The sequence below is a fragment of the Erpetoichthys calabaricus genome, chromosome 7, assembly GCF_900747795.2.
Source record: "Erpetoichthys calabaricus chromosome 7, fErpCal1.3, whole genome shotgun sequence".
Taxonomy (NCBI): domain Eukaryota; kingdom Metazoa; phylum Chordata; class Cladistia; order Polypteriformes; family Polypteridae; genus Erpetoichthys; species Erpetoichthys calabaricus.
The window spans coordinates 187,520,949-187,537,205 of NC_041400.2; the positions used below are offsets into that span (position 1 = coordinate 187,520,949).

Below are 16,257 nucleotides of genomic sequence, written 5' to 3' on the forward strand. Positions count from 1 at the left end.
CTTTAAATGACATGGAAATGTCTTAACAGCTACAGAGTACATGAAGCAGCCCCCCAGAGTTAGGACCATCTTTATCCCCTGCTTCCCCCTTACCTGATCTTGAGGATCAATCATTAGAGGCCAACGCCGCCCCCTGGTGACTAGAATTCCATTTTCAGTTGAAACATCATCCCGTGGCAAGCCGTCCGTGTTCCACTGGCGAATTTCAAAGGCATCGCCCAATATGTCAATCAGGCTGAAGTTGGAACTGATTGGAATCTGAAGTTCTTGGCACCGTTTAATCCAACTTTGTATCAACTAAAAAAAAAGATCACAAATAAGATAATTAATAAGAAGAAGAATACGATTAAGCAGGCTTTGAAAATGGTATACTATAGTATTTTACAATATTCACACTATGCCAGAGTGTCTCCCTTCAGATTTGGCATTAATGCACTGTCATAAGTGGTCTGTGGCACAGAGCTGGTTTTAAATAAATAATTGCTTCCCGAAAGAATGTACAGGATCATAATGGGTGCTGATGTGCTCAAGACGGTGCTGACCGCAGTGCTTGGCTGATCACGCACTCACGTGCAAATGCAAGCAGATCAGTCAGGTACTGCGTTCACGCATTTGAATGGGCAGAGGTGACAGTCACGTCTGCACCCGATCAGGATGTATAAAAGAGCCTGCACGACAGAGAGGGAGAACAAAGACAAGGAAGAACAGAGAAAAGAACAAGAAGGAGAGAGAAAGATGGAGGTTAAAAGGGAAAAGAGCAAGTGTGAGAGGCAGGACCAGGAGAGCGTGAGCATTAGAAGAATGGAGGCAGGTGGTCAATAGAGAGCCTCAGATGAAGAGTCTGGGGCTGAAGGTGGGTGCTCCTATTGAACAATGCTAGGGAGTAGGAGCGACCCGATATGTGATGTCACCTGTGGAAGCCGAGGGACTGGTGGTGGTAGGTGTGTGGGGCTCGGTGTGGCACCCCATGAATGTGACAGGCTTAGCAATGGGGACCTAAGTCAGGAATTGAAGGATGACTGCACCTGTCGGCGGACGTCTCCTCTTACTGCAAGATCCAGTCAGGATAAGTGGAGGAGACGCCAGGTTTTAGAGGGGAGCATTGGGACCGGTATTTTAAAAAAACGACTGTCTCTAAATTTTAACCTCATTTTTATTGGATTTATTTATTATGGACTAGACAAAGAGCTCGTTTTGACAACGTAAGATGAAACGGGCACGAGTGAAATAGTAATAAGTATAAGCACCACAAACCTGATATAGGTGTATTGAATGAATGCGTAATTAGGCCTGGAGCTGCAGTCGAAATCGCCTTTCAGGCCTCTACAGCTTTAATCGAAGTCGCCTTTCTCTTTGAATTTTTGCAGCCGTAAATCTGCCGCCTGCTGTGATGATGGTCAAAGTCACCTTTCTCTTTGAATTTTCGCGGCCGTAAATCCGCCGCCTGTCATGATGTTGGTCTCGTAAGGTTTTCGGGCAGCTGCGCAGAAGGCGACTGCACATTCGGCTTCGGACGGACCCTGCCGTGATGTTGGTCGAAGTCGCCTTTCTCTTTGAATTTCCGTGGCCGTAAATCCACCGCCTGCCACGATGTTGGTCGAAGTCGCCTTTCTCTTTGAATTTTCGCGGCCGTAAATCCGCCGCCTGCCGCGATGTCGGTCTCGTAATGTTTTTCGGGCAGCTGCGCAGAAGGCGACTGCGCATTCGGCTTCGGACATGCGCAGAAGGCGACTGCGCATTCGGCTTCGGATGGACCCTGCCGCGATGTTGGTCGAAGTCGCCTTTCTCTTCGAATTTTCGCGGCCGTAAATCCGCCGCCTGCCGCGATGTCGGTCTCGTAATGTTTTTCGGGCAGCTGCGCAGATGGCGACTGCGCATTCGGCTTCGGACAGACGTGAGTGAGTGAGTGAGTGAGTGAGTGAGTGAGTGAGTGAGTGAGTGAGTGAGTGAGTGAGCGAGTGAGTGAGTGAGTGAGTGAGTGAGTGAGTGAGGAGACTGGCAAATTATATATAAGATATTTTTAAATCTTCACTGGATGCAGAGATTTTGCAGATTTTGTGAATTATATTATGAAGACTTGGATCACTGAACTGTCTTGAACATTTTTCTGTTTGGATTGTAAATACAAGCACTTGACACTTTTGCACCTACCCCTTGATGTACAGTAAGTGTGTGTCCTCTTTTCCCAGTCTATAGAGTATCGACAGTTTCGGGTTGGTATGACTCCCGGGAGCAACAACGGAGTGTGGAGCCAACCCAGACCATCATACACATTAATAATAATAACACATGGAGGCATTAGAACTGCATCCACATCAATGCCATAATAATGGAATCATTTACAGGGTGTGGAGTCAGAGTCAGAGTCATGTAGTCAGAAGCAATTAATGGGGTACACGAGTCAGAGTTGGATTTGGCACAAATGTACCAACTCTAACTAAAGGTAAATTGTGTAATGCGCTAAAATTAACAATTTCACCTACTGTATACTAATTCAATGAAATGAGCTTTCTCTGCAGGGTGGTTGGGCTGCCCGTTAGAGACAGGGTGAGAAGCACAGACATCTGGGAGAGGCACATAGTAGAGACGCTGACCCTCCACATCGAGAGGAACCAACTAAGGTAGTTCATGAATCTGATATGGATGCCTCCCAGGCACTTCCCTGCAGAGGTTTTACGGGCACAATCAGCTGGGAGGATACCCCAAGGAAGATCCAGGGCTCGCTGGGAGGATTATATCTGCCAGACGGCCTGGGAACGTCTTGGGATCCCACAGTATGAGTTGGCAAGTGTGGCTGGGGAAAGGAACATATGGGCCTCACTGCTAAGACTCTTGCTCCCGTGACCTGGTTTCAGATTAGTGGTAGAAAATGAAAGAATGGTAATTCAATTAAACTATTTTTTCATTTACACTTTTGGTAAAAATACAGCCTCTTTTTTTAGAGTTGTAAGTATCATTTAATAAATAGTATAAATAAGTCGTAATGGCATACAATGAGTATTCAGAGTCAGTGGCACCATAAATTGAGAAGTTAGAGTTGGAGTCGGCGGTACCATAAATTGGGGAGTTGAAGCCGGAGTCAATGGGTACCATAAATCGAAGAATCTGAGAAGGAGTTGGTGGTACTATAAATTGAGAAATCATAGTTGGAGTCAGTGGTAACATTAATTGAAAAGTCTGCGTCAGAGTTGGCAGAACCATAAATTGAGGAGTCGGAGTCGGCAGTACCATAAATTGAAAATTTGGAGTTGGTGGTACCATAAATTGAGAAGGCAGTCAGTGGTACCACAAATCGAAGTTGCAGTCCATGGTACCACAAATTAAGAATTTGGAGTGAGTGGTACCATAAACTGAAAATCAGAGCAGGAGTCGGTGGTACCATAAATTGAGAAGTTGAAGCTGGAGTCAGTGGTAATATAAATTGAGGATTCAGAGTCTGAGGAGTCTGATTATTTGATTGGATAATTAGCCTTGGATATATCTGTTCCTCCCTTGTTATACAAGGTTTCAAAACATTTGTTTGACAGAGAATATATATAACAGGAACAGAAAATTCAAATTATAATACCTTAACTTATCAAATTGTTCCAAACTGGCCATAAATAAATGTTTACATGATTTTTTGATATATCTGAATGGCTTTGTTTAGTTGACTTTTGAATATAATTCAGATATGCTGGCAAAGCTCCAGGAGACTTGGTAATGTGGTTTTCTCCCTGCATCCCAAAGCAGTTTATTCCTAAATTTAAAATGGACCTGTGTTAGTGGGTGGAGGCATGGGTTGGCACTGCAACGGACTGGCTCTCTTTCTATAGGCTTGAAACCAGTCGAACCTTGCACTGGATGCTGCTGGGAAATACTCTGTCTCTGACAAGAATAAACGGAATTAAGGATTAATTAATTATGGATTAACAAATGGAAAAACTGAACTTGTGACATCAGAAAACAGACTTACAATTCCATGCAAAGATTTGGACTGTCCTGGCTAAGCTGAATATTTTGTTCACATCCAAATTAAAAAAAAAAGTAGTAGGAAGAACTTTATTTGTTCTCAGGGGAAAGTTTGACATTTTACAGAATTTTTAGATAGATAGATAGATAGATGAAAATCCAATACTAGGAAAACACAGTGGTGGGTGCCACCATCTTAAATAGGTGCAGTCTTGTACTACCAAAGCTGGAGAAGAGATAGATAGATAGATAGATAGATAGATAGATAGATAGATAGATAGATAGATAGATAGATAGATAGATAGATAGATAGATAGATAGATAGATAGATAGATAGATAGATAGATAGATAGATAGATAGATAGATAGATAGATAGATAGATAGATAGATAGATAGATAGATAGATAGATAGATAGATAGATAGATACTCATACTGCTGGTAACAATGTTTTGATTTGTGTCCTCTACATGTACCTACAGGGCATTTTGTAATAATAAATCTTTTGTTTCTCATAATTTGATTTTACATAGCATTATCTAGCACTTGAATTGGGATGGTTCTGAGTTCAAGGATTTTGTTTTTGTCATTTATTACTCAGAATTATTAATGGTTTACATGTTGTGCTTTATGTTTGCAATGTCTTGGAAAGCACTTTAGGTCCTTATAGCAGCCATTTTGAGTTACCATCATTATGTCCACTTCCTAGTGTTTTAAGGGGTGTGGCCTTAAAGGTTGTGACCTGTTTTTAATCGACACGCTGGACTAATAACTATGGGTTATGTTTCCTTCTGCAAGCTGTGGATACCAAAACTATATGAAATAGCCTTGCTCTAAAAATTCTTGCAAAATTTGTTTGGTTTTGACCTCTCGCTTGTTCATTTGACCTCAGTTTTGTCTCACGTCTGGGGTTGGTGCTACTAATATGATTTCCTGACTTGTCCTTTTTTTTGTGTATCTTGCATGCATCTCCTGGTTCTACTCAAAAGGTTTACCTGATAGTTTGTTTGGGACAAAGACATTTTTTCATTGATTTCCCCCTCTGCTCTACAGTTTAAAACTACAAATCAAACAATTCAGCCATTGGGATTAAAGTGCACATTGCAGACTTTCTTTTAAGGGGATTTGCAGACATTTTGGTCACCCCATGCAGAAATGACAACACTCTTTCTACATGGTCCTACCATTTCAGGACACCATAATGTTTTGGGCAATTGGCGTCACAGGTGTTTGTGATTCCTCAGGTGGGGTTCATTGCTTCATAAGAGACCTCGGCTTACTTCTATCCTTTGGAGTCTGTAGTTGCCATTGTTTGACATGAGGACAAGAGCTGTGGCAAAGAAACTGAAAGAAGCCAATCAACTGTCTGGAATATCATGAAGAAGAAAGAACACAGTGGTGAGCTCAGTAATCACAAAGGAACTGGTGGGCCAAGGAAGACCTCCACTGCTGATGACAGAAGAATCCTCACTATGGTCAAGAAAAAGTTCAGAAACGGTCTTCAGGGGGGCGATGTGTGGATGTGTCAGAGACGACTATCAGCAGAAGACTTCATGAACAGAAATAGAAATGCAGAGACTGCACTGCAAGAGGCAAACCACAAAAATACAATGGCCAGATTACAGTTTTTGAATTAAAAGACTTAAAAGAACCTGCAGAATTCTGGGAAAAGGTCTTGTGGACAGATGAGACAAAGATGAACCTCATCCGAGTGATGGCAGAGCAAAGTGGAGAAATGAAAAGGAACTGACCGAGATCCAAAGCAGACCACTTCATCTGGTAAACGTGGTGCTGGGGGCGTTATGCTTAAGGCATGTATGGCTGCCACAGGTCCTGGCACACTTCTCTTTATTGATGATGGAACTGCTGATGGCAGTGGCACAATGAAATCTGAGGTGTGTAGAAACATCTGATTTACTCAAGTTCCAGTAAAGGCCTCCAAACTCAGTGGACGGCGCTTCATCCTACAACAAGATAATGACTGCCAAGGCAACACAGGAGTTTATCAAAGCTAAAAAAATGGAAAATTCTTGAATGGCCAAGCCAGTCACGCGATTTAATTCCATGTGCTGAACAGAAAACTTAACAGGAAAAGCCCCCCAAAACAAGCAGGAACTGAAAATGGCTGCATTAAGGGCTTGGCAGAGCATCACCAGAGAAGATTCTCAACACCTGGTGACGTCTGTGAATCGCTGACTTCAAGCAGTCATTGCATGCTGGGATATGTGACAAAGTCCTAAATATGACAATGGCTTTAATAGACCTGCCATTGCTGTGTCCCAAACATTATGGTGCCCTGAAACGGGGGGACTGTATAGAATAGAGGTGTGTGACTTGAAATGTCTGCAAATCCCTTTAAATGAAAATCTGCAACGTGCACTTTAATCACATCAGAATTGTTTGATTTGTAATTTTAAATTGCGGACAAGAGGAGTAAATCAAGGAAAAACGTGTCATCGTACCAAGCTTGATGGAGAGCATTGTATTTTTTTTAAAGATTCTTTGTGGCCCTTTTCGTAGCTAGCCTGGGTTTTTGACTAGATTTCCCCCTCTAATGGGTATATTGGGAAGTGCTTTTAGGACTCCATATGATAATACAAAGCTGCGGACTTTCCAAAAACCTTCACCTGCGTTTTCTAAAGGTGCATAGATTTCGAAGTGTGTTTTGGATGGCTGTCTCGGTGTTTGTTGCATTATGTCTCTGCACAAAGCAGATGTTGGACGTTTAAGGAAGCAGTTGCAAGATCGTGTCCGCAAAGTTGTCAATGGAAGAACCACAATATGTGGAGGGCCAGTGAAAGCCCACTTTCAACATTCTGACTGAAGCAAAACACAGGAAGGGTTTTTTGGATTTTACTTAGGATTCCTTTTAAGTTGCGCATCACCATCACAACATGAAATGTAATAAACCTTCATAAACAGGCAAGCCACTTTAGTTTTGATTATGCAGACAGCCATACAAGGAAATGTCGAATAAATGTTAAATCTAACTCTAAAAGAACCTGCCTCTGTGTGCTTTTCTGACAGCATTGAACCAGCAAAACTATTACATTTTCATTGCACACTTGACAGGCCCCTGGACTGACCGTATCTGAATGCAATTTCCAGGCACAGAATTCCCTGTGGAATATTGTTAGAGGAATTTTTAATACAATCAATGTCCATGCGGCCTGCGTCAAATGTTCACTCCAAAAGGGGAGTGAAGGGAGTTTGGAGGTCCCATGGCTTGTTTTTGAATGGCCGTTTATATGCAGACAGAGGTGTCTCAGATCCTGGAGGGCAGCAGCGAAAGTGTCCAACCACTTTCTGAATTTGTAACCAATTAATTACTGCAGCCAATGGAACCGGCTTCTTTCACCTTTAACTGACTTGCTTTTTAAGACTCAGCACCCTTAAATATTTATTTTTTCTTTAAATTTCAAACCCAACAATAATGAGATACAAGGCGAGTCAACTAAGGACGGGGTAACCAGATTCCATTTGCCTTTGTCCGTCATACAATATCTTTTCCAATGAAAAATCTGAAATGAAAAAGTGAAAGACTAGACTGGGAAAATATCGATCTGCTCTGGTCCACAAAATATTTTGATGGTGTTTTTAGAAATGTGAAAATCATCAGTACTGGAAATGTTTGGTGTGGTACTAATAAGTCATGGAATTATAGAATGGGCTTCACTAACAGCAAGAACTGACTTCTAATTAAGAGAAAATGGTGGGCCCTCAGTAACTGAGTTTAAGACCACCTTTGCATCTCATAAATGTGTGGCTGCTTTTTAAGGAAAAAGAAGGATTTGTATGCATGTGCAAAGTCATTGATAATTACTGTACAAAGCAGGAAGCATCATTTTAGAAAAAAAAAAATTATGACAGATATATTGGGCAACACATTTTTTCAAAGGTTTGCTTCTTGAACACAAGTTTAATTTCAGATTGTATGTATCACACAATCATTTGGTGAAACTGACATTAACTTTTATTGAATTTAGCATGCTTATTTAGTTAACATTTTACAGTGGCATCAGAACTGATCCTCTGATAATGCAATTGCTCTGTGTTAATGTTTGTGATGCACCATCTGTTGGAATGAAAAATACAACAAATATGCCCCTTTTATATGCCATTTGGTATGGGATTTGTAAAAGCAGTGTGAATGTTTACTTATTTACTTACTTGCTTGCTTATCTACCTATTTATGTATTATTTCTTTAAAGAGCTTCTGTAAAAAAACAAATATCTCCCTCCGTCTACTGTATATCTTATATAGCACCTTCCACATCTATCTATCTATCTATCTATCTATCTATCTATCTATCTATCTATCTATCTATCTATCTATCTATCTATCTATCTATCTATCTATCTATCTATCATGATGTGCCATTTGTTGGAATGACAAATGCAAAGTATATGTCTCTGTTATACACCATTTGTTATGGGTTTTGAAAAAGCAGTGTTAATGTGTGTGATGCTCCATCTGTTGGAATGACAAATGCAATGCATTTTATTACTAAAAACGTTTTTGATGCCCTGTCTTTTGGATTGACAGAAGCATAACCACCTAGATGGACACACATACACTTATCCCTTTATTAAGTTGGATAATAAATAATTAATCCTTTAGTCATCCTTTTTACCTGCAGGGTAGCTGTCATCATACATACAAGATTTTAAACTATCTAAATGTAGTGAAAAGTCAAGCAAAATGACCCCTTTTATTGGCTAACTAAAAAGATTACAATATGCAAGCTTTCGAGACAACTCAGGCCTGATTACATCTTGCCTGAAGAAGGGGCCTGAAAGCTTGCAAATATAAGTATCTTTAGAACTACTGAATGAATGGCACAAAAATCAAAATCAAAATAGCTGACTGGCACCCTCTGCTGGAAAAAGGGTGTTAGTCATTTACAAGGTTTTTTTTCAGTGCCTACTATGCATTATGAATTAGATGTGATATTAGCACAAGTGTCTGACAAATGAAAACAAAATGGTAAATTGGTTCTGTGTGGATGAGATAAAGAAAAATATTTATTGAGCTTAAGACATTATATAAATGTGTGGTGCCATTGATAAAAAGGTAGTGTAGAAAAATATAATAAGGAAGTGGTAGAATGGACAGACATGTTAAAGACTGTAGGAAGTGACCAGATCAATAGCCCAGAAGGTTCATTGACTTGATGCTATACTCGGATTGAAAAGTGTGCCTTTCATTTTTTTGAGCAGTATATAAAGTGGGCAGTGTGGTGCAGTGACGTGTTAATGGTTCTCCATACCAGAAGGTGGTCAGTTCCACCCTCTGCCCCCAAATCACTGCGCGACCCTCAACTTGCCTGATTTAAAGCTAAAAAATACAGATGTAGTAAATCTCTTTGGTATGATGTTCATTATAGAACGTGCCAGTCTTTAATATATTGTTTCATTAATAAAAACAGAAAATGCCTGGTGTGAAGGCATACATACCAGCTGCCTGTAATGTGCTGTAAAGGCTCCATAATACGCAACACAAGCAGCAGCAAGAAAGACGTTGCCAATCACATTGGAGATTTCTTCTTCAAAGTTGGTGACACTTTCCTGCCAGCGGACCTGCTCGTCCCCTAAAGCTGAGGTCAGCTTTCCTGCCCGATTGAGTTGAGCCTGGGTTAAAGCCATCTTTTTTGCTAAAATAAAACACATATATATGAACTGTCAACAAGACAAGAAATAGCATGTGTTAGACGAAAAACTCTTTACTCTACACTGTGACACACGTGCGATTGGGAGGCACCCCGAGGGCCTGAATAATGGTAGTACCACACTAGACCAGGGGGTGGCGAGCCATGTTCTCACTATCAAAAAAGTTCTGTTTTGGACATTGAACCAATCACAATTCATCAAAATTACCCAATTTTGATGTTTCCCGAGTCTTTTTGTGACAACACTCAGTGCTGCAGAGTCAATACATGACTCCGACATCTCAGTTAATGGAACCACCAACTTCATCTTCTCAATTTATGATACCACCACCTACAACTCCAACTTCTCTAGGATTCTACCAACTCCGACTTTTCAATTTATGGCATAATCAACTCTGACCCTGACTTCTCTATTTATGGTACCGCCAACTCTGACTATGACTTTGCAATCTATGGTGCCACCGACTACGAATCCAGCTTCTCAATTTAAGGTACCACCAAACTTCAACACTGAATTCTCAGTTTATGGCACCACCAACTCCAACTTCTCAAATTATGGTATCACCACCTGCAACTCTGACTTCTTTATGGTTCTACTGACTCCAACTTTTCAATTTATGGCCCCATCAACTCTGATTATGACTTTGCAATCTATGGTGCCATCGACTCCAACTCCAACACTTCAGTTTATGGCACCACCGACTCAGACTTCTCAATTTATGGTACCACCACCTGCAACTCTGACTTCTCTATGGTTCTCCCAACTCATACTTTTCAATTTATGGCCCCATCAACTCTGACCCTGACTTCTCTATTTATGGTACCACCAACTCTGACTATGACTTTGCAAATCATGGTGCCACCGACTACGAATCCAGCTTCTCAATTTAAGGTACCACCAAACTCCAACACTGAATTCTCAGTTTATGGCACCACCAACTCCAACTTCTCAATTTATGGTATCACCACCTGCAACTCTGACTTCTTTATGGTTCTACTGACTCCGACTTTTCAATTTATGGCACCATCAACTCTGATTATGACTTTGCAATCTATGGTGCCATCGACTCCAACTCCAACACTTCAGTTTATGGCACCACCGACTCAGACTTCTCAATTTATGGTACCACCACCTGCAACTCTGACTTCTCTATGGCTCTTCCGTCTCATACTTTTCAATTTATGGCCCCATCAACTCTGACCCTGACTTCTTTATTTATGGTACCACCAACTCTGACTATGGCTTTGCAATCTATGGTGCCACCGATTATGAATCCAGATTCTCAATTTAAGGTACCACCAAACTCCAACACTGAATTCTCAGTTTATGGCACCACCAACTCCAACTTCTCAATTTATGGTACCACCACCTGCAACTCCGACTTGTCTATGGTTCTACTGACTCCAACTTTTCAATTTAGGGCACCTCTAACCCTGACTTCTCTATTTATGGTACCACCAACTCTGAGTATGACTTTGCAATCTAAGGTGCCACTAACTCTGAATCAAACTTCTCAATTTATGGTATCACCAAACTCCAACAATTCTCAGTTTATGCCACAACCGACTCTGACTCCAACTTCTCCAGTATGCAGCTTTGGCAGTATGTTTTTTGGTTCATTAACCATTTGCACTATAAAGCGACTTTCCAATCAGTTTTGCAGCATTTGTCTGAATCTGAACTGACAGTATAGCGCCTTGCACACTTCAGAATTCACTCTGCTACTTCTGTCAGCAGTCACATCATCAAAAAACAGAAGCAGCCGACTTCTGTTCGCAGCCATGCACGACCAGGCCATAACACAGCCTCCACCATGTTTGATAGATGACGTGGAATGCTTCAGATCATGAGCTGCCCCTTTCCTTCTCCATACTTTTCTCTTCCCATCATTCTGCTACAAGTGGTTTCATCTGTCCAAGGTACTTTATTCTAGAACTTGGCAGGCTTTTTAAGACGTTTTCTGGAACAATCTAATCTGGTCTTCCTGCTCTTCAGTGTTACCAGTGGTTTGCATCTCGAGGTAACTCTTCTGTATTTACATTCATGATGGCATCTCTCGACTGTCAACTTTGACAGTGACTATCTCAAGAAGGGCTCTTGACCTGGCCAGATGTTGTGTTGGTTCTTAACTGTGATCATCCACTTTAGTTTAGTCTCCCAGGCCTTTGGGTGTTGCTGAGCTCACCAGTGTATTCTCTTCATTTTAAGAATGTACCAAATGGTAGATTTGGGCACTCCTGAAGTGTCACCTATCTCTCTAATTGGTTTATTTTGTTTTTGTTCCGGCCTAATGATGGCCTCCTTCACTTGCATTGATAACTCTTTGGACCTCATGTTGAGTTCCAGTCAACAGCAACCAAATGCAAATTCAGTGCTTTGAATCAACTCGAGACCTTCTATCTAATATCTAATTTGATATGGAATGGGCCACACCTGGCAGTGACACCGTTTGTCAGAAGCATGGCCAATTACATTTGAGCCAATGAAAATGGAGGGACTCTGGGGAAAAAATGGCTGTAACTTCTGAAAGTTTAATGCAATATTTTTGTTAAACAACTGTGGCCACCAGAGGGCACTCCAGCCACTCAAACCCCTACACAGACAGATGCCGACACAAGTTTGCCACACAACACACGTTGATTCACATGGGAAACGCTTTTTTGCTTGCTCTCCACAATACAGCACAGTTCCCAAGCACCAAAGTACAATAGAACACTGTCCGTCCTTCCTTCCTTCCTTCTCTCTTCCTCCTTCCACTTCCACTCCCCCTCTGGTCAGCTTCATCCTCTTCCTCCCGACTCTGGCTCTCCAAATGCAGTGAGGCGGCTCCTTATATGTTAAACCTGGGAGTGCTCCAGGTGGCTCATCAGCGTTACCTGGAATCACTCTCAGGTGTGCTGGAAGCTGGGCTGTGCAGCTCCCCCTGGCAGCCCCCACGGAGACCAACAGGGCCGTCCCAAACTCCATCTCTCATGAAGCCCTGTGGAAATCCGTGGAGGCACAGCAACCCAGGGGAGCTGCCCTTTAGTGATCTGGGGGAGGCAGCGTCCTGTACACATCTGCTCTCCCGGTCCTTAGACTATGTCAGACTCCCAGCCCAGGCAAGGGCCGCAGCCCTCCATCACACCCCTTAAATTGAAGCTGAAACTCAATACTTCTGATTCGATTGCTTCATTTCAAATCCATTTTGCCAGTATACAGAGACAAAAATACAAAATTTGCATCAATAATAATAATTCTTCACATTTATAAGTCAATGTCCAAATACTTATGGACATAACTGTTAAGTGTTAAAAAAGTAATGAAAGACGTGCAACATACTTCAGATATTAAATGAGACAAAGTGATTGGAATTACCAAGGTTCTCTTTTTCTGCCACACTGCTCTCAAACTGACTCTGGAGCACTTTGATTTTATCCTCTACTTCCTTCAGTTTCCCCTGCTTCTCGGCAAGGAGAGCTTTTGTGGCATCCAGTTCTGCCTATTTATGAAAAAAAAAATTATAAATTATAATGATCAGTAAGTAACTCGATGCACTTTGTGGACACACATGCAAGAGGACAAGTAGAGAGAAAAAGAGGTTCTGTTGTAGAGATTTACAAACATACAGTACATGTACAGTACAGTACAGTAATAACAATGTGAATTTATCCTCCTCTGTGTGTATGAGAAAGAAAAAATAACCAAAAAAACAACTACACCACCTCCTTCTGTACTACCACAGTACCTACCATAGTGGAGCATAGATAGATAGATAGATATGAAAGGCACTATATGACAGACAGACAGACAGACAGACAGACAGACAGACAGACAGATAGATAGATAGATAGATAGATAGATAGATAGATAGATAGATAGATATGAAAGGCACTATATGATAGATAGATAGATAGATAGATAGATAGATAGATAGATAGATAGATAGATAGATAGATAGATAGATAGATAGATAGATAGATAGATAGATATGAAAGGCACTATATGATAGATAGATAGATAGATAGGAAAGGCACTATATAATAGATAGATAGATAGATAGATAGATAGATAGATAGATAGATAGATAGATAGATAGATAGATAGATAGATAGATAGGAATGGCACTATATGATAGATAGATAGATAGATAGATAGATAGATAGATAGATAGATAGATAGATAGATAGATAGATAGATAGATAGATAGATAGATATGAAAGGCACTATATAATAGATAGATAGAAAGAAAGAAATAACGGCAAAGAGTTTGTTTTTTTTTCTGTGTGAAGTTTGCATGTTCTCGCTGTGTCCCTGTGGAATTTCCACTGGATATTTAGATATTTCTTCCATATTGCAAAAGATGTGTGCTCTGTCACATTATACGATTTCTCTGTAAAATGTAACATACATACTTTAATTAATTTCATCATGAAAGTATAAATCTAAAGATTCTAAATGTGCAGAGAGTTGGAATATCATACATGTAATGTGTTCAGTGCGGTGATCTATTGCTGTTTGCCGCTGCTGTCCGGTCAGGAGGAAGCCCCAGACTAAAAAGACGACACAGAAGATGGTATGTGAGACTTTTAAAATGTATCGTGTCATTACGATCAGGAATATGCGTCGTTTGAATATAAAAGCACCACAAATGCATTTGTATGTCGGCATTTTGCTTCACCACATCAAGCCATTCATCAAACATCGAAGCGCACACATTGATCCCAGAGGATCCGCATAGAGGCTTTCTGTCACATGTCGACAGTAAACAGAGACTCTGACGTTACATTCCAACTTTTATTACACTGCGCCCCCCGACTTTTAGCTGGTACTGCAACTCACACATGCATCACATTAATTTCTGAGGCCCTGCTCAGAGGACGCGTCAAATGAATGCTGGGAATGCTTGGCAGCCATGATGAGTGCACGTACGCATTCTGAGCGTGAAGTATAAACGAGCCCTAAGGCAGCAGCTCTACCCACTGAGCCGCACTGCCACCCTATTGCCAGTGTTATCATTTTCCTCAGGCATCTGTTAGTACTTGGGACTGCTCAAGACTGCACCCTACTGCTCATAATGGCTTACCTGTGCAGCTGCTGCCTTTTGTCTTTTGGGTTCCACCTCTTTTGCCACTCTTGAGTACAGATCCATCGCTCTTACCCACATGCACATGGATCTGCAAGCTTTGGATACTTTTTCTACTTTTTCCGGGATAAAATCGGGATTGTTGATGTATTTTTGAAGTTTCTGCAACACCTGTGGTTTTATGTTGTTTTTGTCAAACTCAACAAGCTTTTTCAGGAAATTGTTGTCACCCAAAACTTGCTTTGCAGTCGTCCAGTCAGGCCTGTGTGAACAAAGATTGAAAAAATATAAAGCAAATGATGAATAAAAACTGAAACAGTCAGACGTGAGCGTCAGTAGGCTTTGCACCCTAGGGACCAAGTCACCTACAACAATTCTCTAAAATTTCAGTAATTATTTACCACTCTGATGCTGATCTATCTGATCATAGAATAGCAACTGATGAGAAGAATTCATAATTCATTGCAGAATTACGGTATTTGAAGGATCCTCTCGAGTGCCTCTTTTTCTTGTGCAATTTGGCTCAAAAACTAATCAGCACATCGTCATCTCATAACAGGCTTAAATTTCGAGTTTGGTATTTTCCTGTCCAGTCGTTTTAGCTCTCGACCGTCCTCAAGAAACTGTGACACACAGCCATCATGGAGATATATCGATGTTTTCGGTATCAGGGGACCCTAAATCATCGTGATTCGTCGAAAACTGGAGATCGAAATTTTTGACAAATCTAAAGCTTTCGCTCCTCCCCCATAGACGATAGGTTATGGTGAGGGAGGGCGCCAAACAGAAAATAAGCAACGTCAAGTATTCACATAAAATCAGGAAAATTAAGTAACATGGATGAGAAAAGAAATGATGTCCTTCTAATTGTAGAACCTGCTTAATCCATTACAGGGTCCTAGGGTGATGATGCATTGGGTGCAAGCCTGGAGGGGACACCATTTAGTCGCCATGCATTGTCATACTGCACAAATTAACATCTCAGATATCTACTCCTGCATTAGACAAATTCATAAAATAACTAGGGACACACATGTGGATCACTGCAGGTAATTGGACCAACGCATCTTCTGTCTGCTACGATATCTATGTGCCATTTTGACTACTGCATCACTATGTGGCACAACAACAGCAAACAGCAAACAGAGTTTAGATAAGCATTGTAGTCCATGAAAATATCACGTGTTCAGGCACAGCATGTTTGTACTTCCATTCAGAGAGTGATATTAAGTTACTTTATTTATTAATTTAGATGTGCAGGCATCTCTCTGTGTGGCTCTTCACCTTCAGCTCTCTTAATCACCTCATTTCTCATGGGGTATGACACACCATTTAACTTAAAAAGCACATTTTGTTGGGCATCTAAAACATCTATGGGTTTAAAGTTAGGAGAGAAGTTAGGCCAAGATAGGCATTGTGTGCCAGCATTCTCCATCTGTGAGCATAGCAGCTGTGAGTGGCCTGCCACTGTCCTGCTGAAGGATCAGCTCGTGTAGTGGGTGGGCAGAAGACTTCTGAGAGGCAATAAGGCAAGCAGCATGAAGCCCATCTCTCCCACTGCCCCGTCACTGG

The 16,257-nt window shown here is 41.2% G+C and overlaps 1 protein-coding gene across 1 annotated transcript in view; it reads right to left on the reverse strand.

Annotated features, from left to right (window-relative positions):
• Nucleotides 1-16,257, reverse strand: part of dnah6 (dynein, axonemal, heavy chain 6) — a 439,386-nt gene that overhangs the window by 166,931 nt on the left and 256,198 nt on the right. The window contains exons 52-55 of the mRNA XM_051929949.1: nt 14,686-14,947; nt 12,978-13,101; nt 9,408-9,604; nt 94-297 (exon numbers count right to left, since the gene is read on the reverse strand). Coding sequence (XP_051785909.1) covers nt 94-297; nt 9,408-9,604; nt 12,978-13,101; nt 14,686-14,947 — 787 coding nt within the window. The remainder of the gene's footprint in view (nt 1-93; nt 298-9,407; nt 9,605-12,977; nt 13,102-14,685; nt 14,948-16,257) is intronic.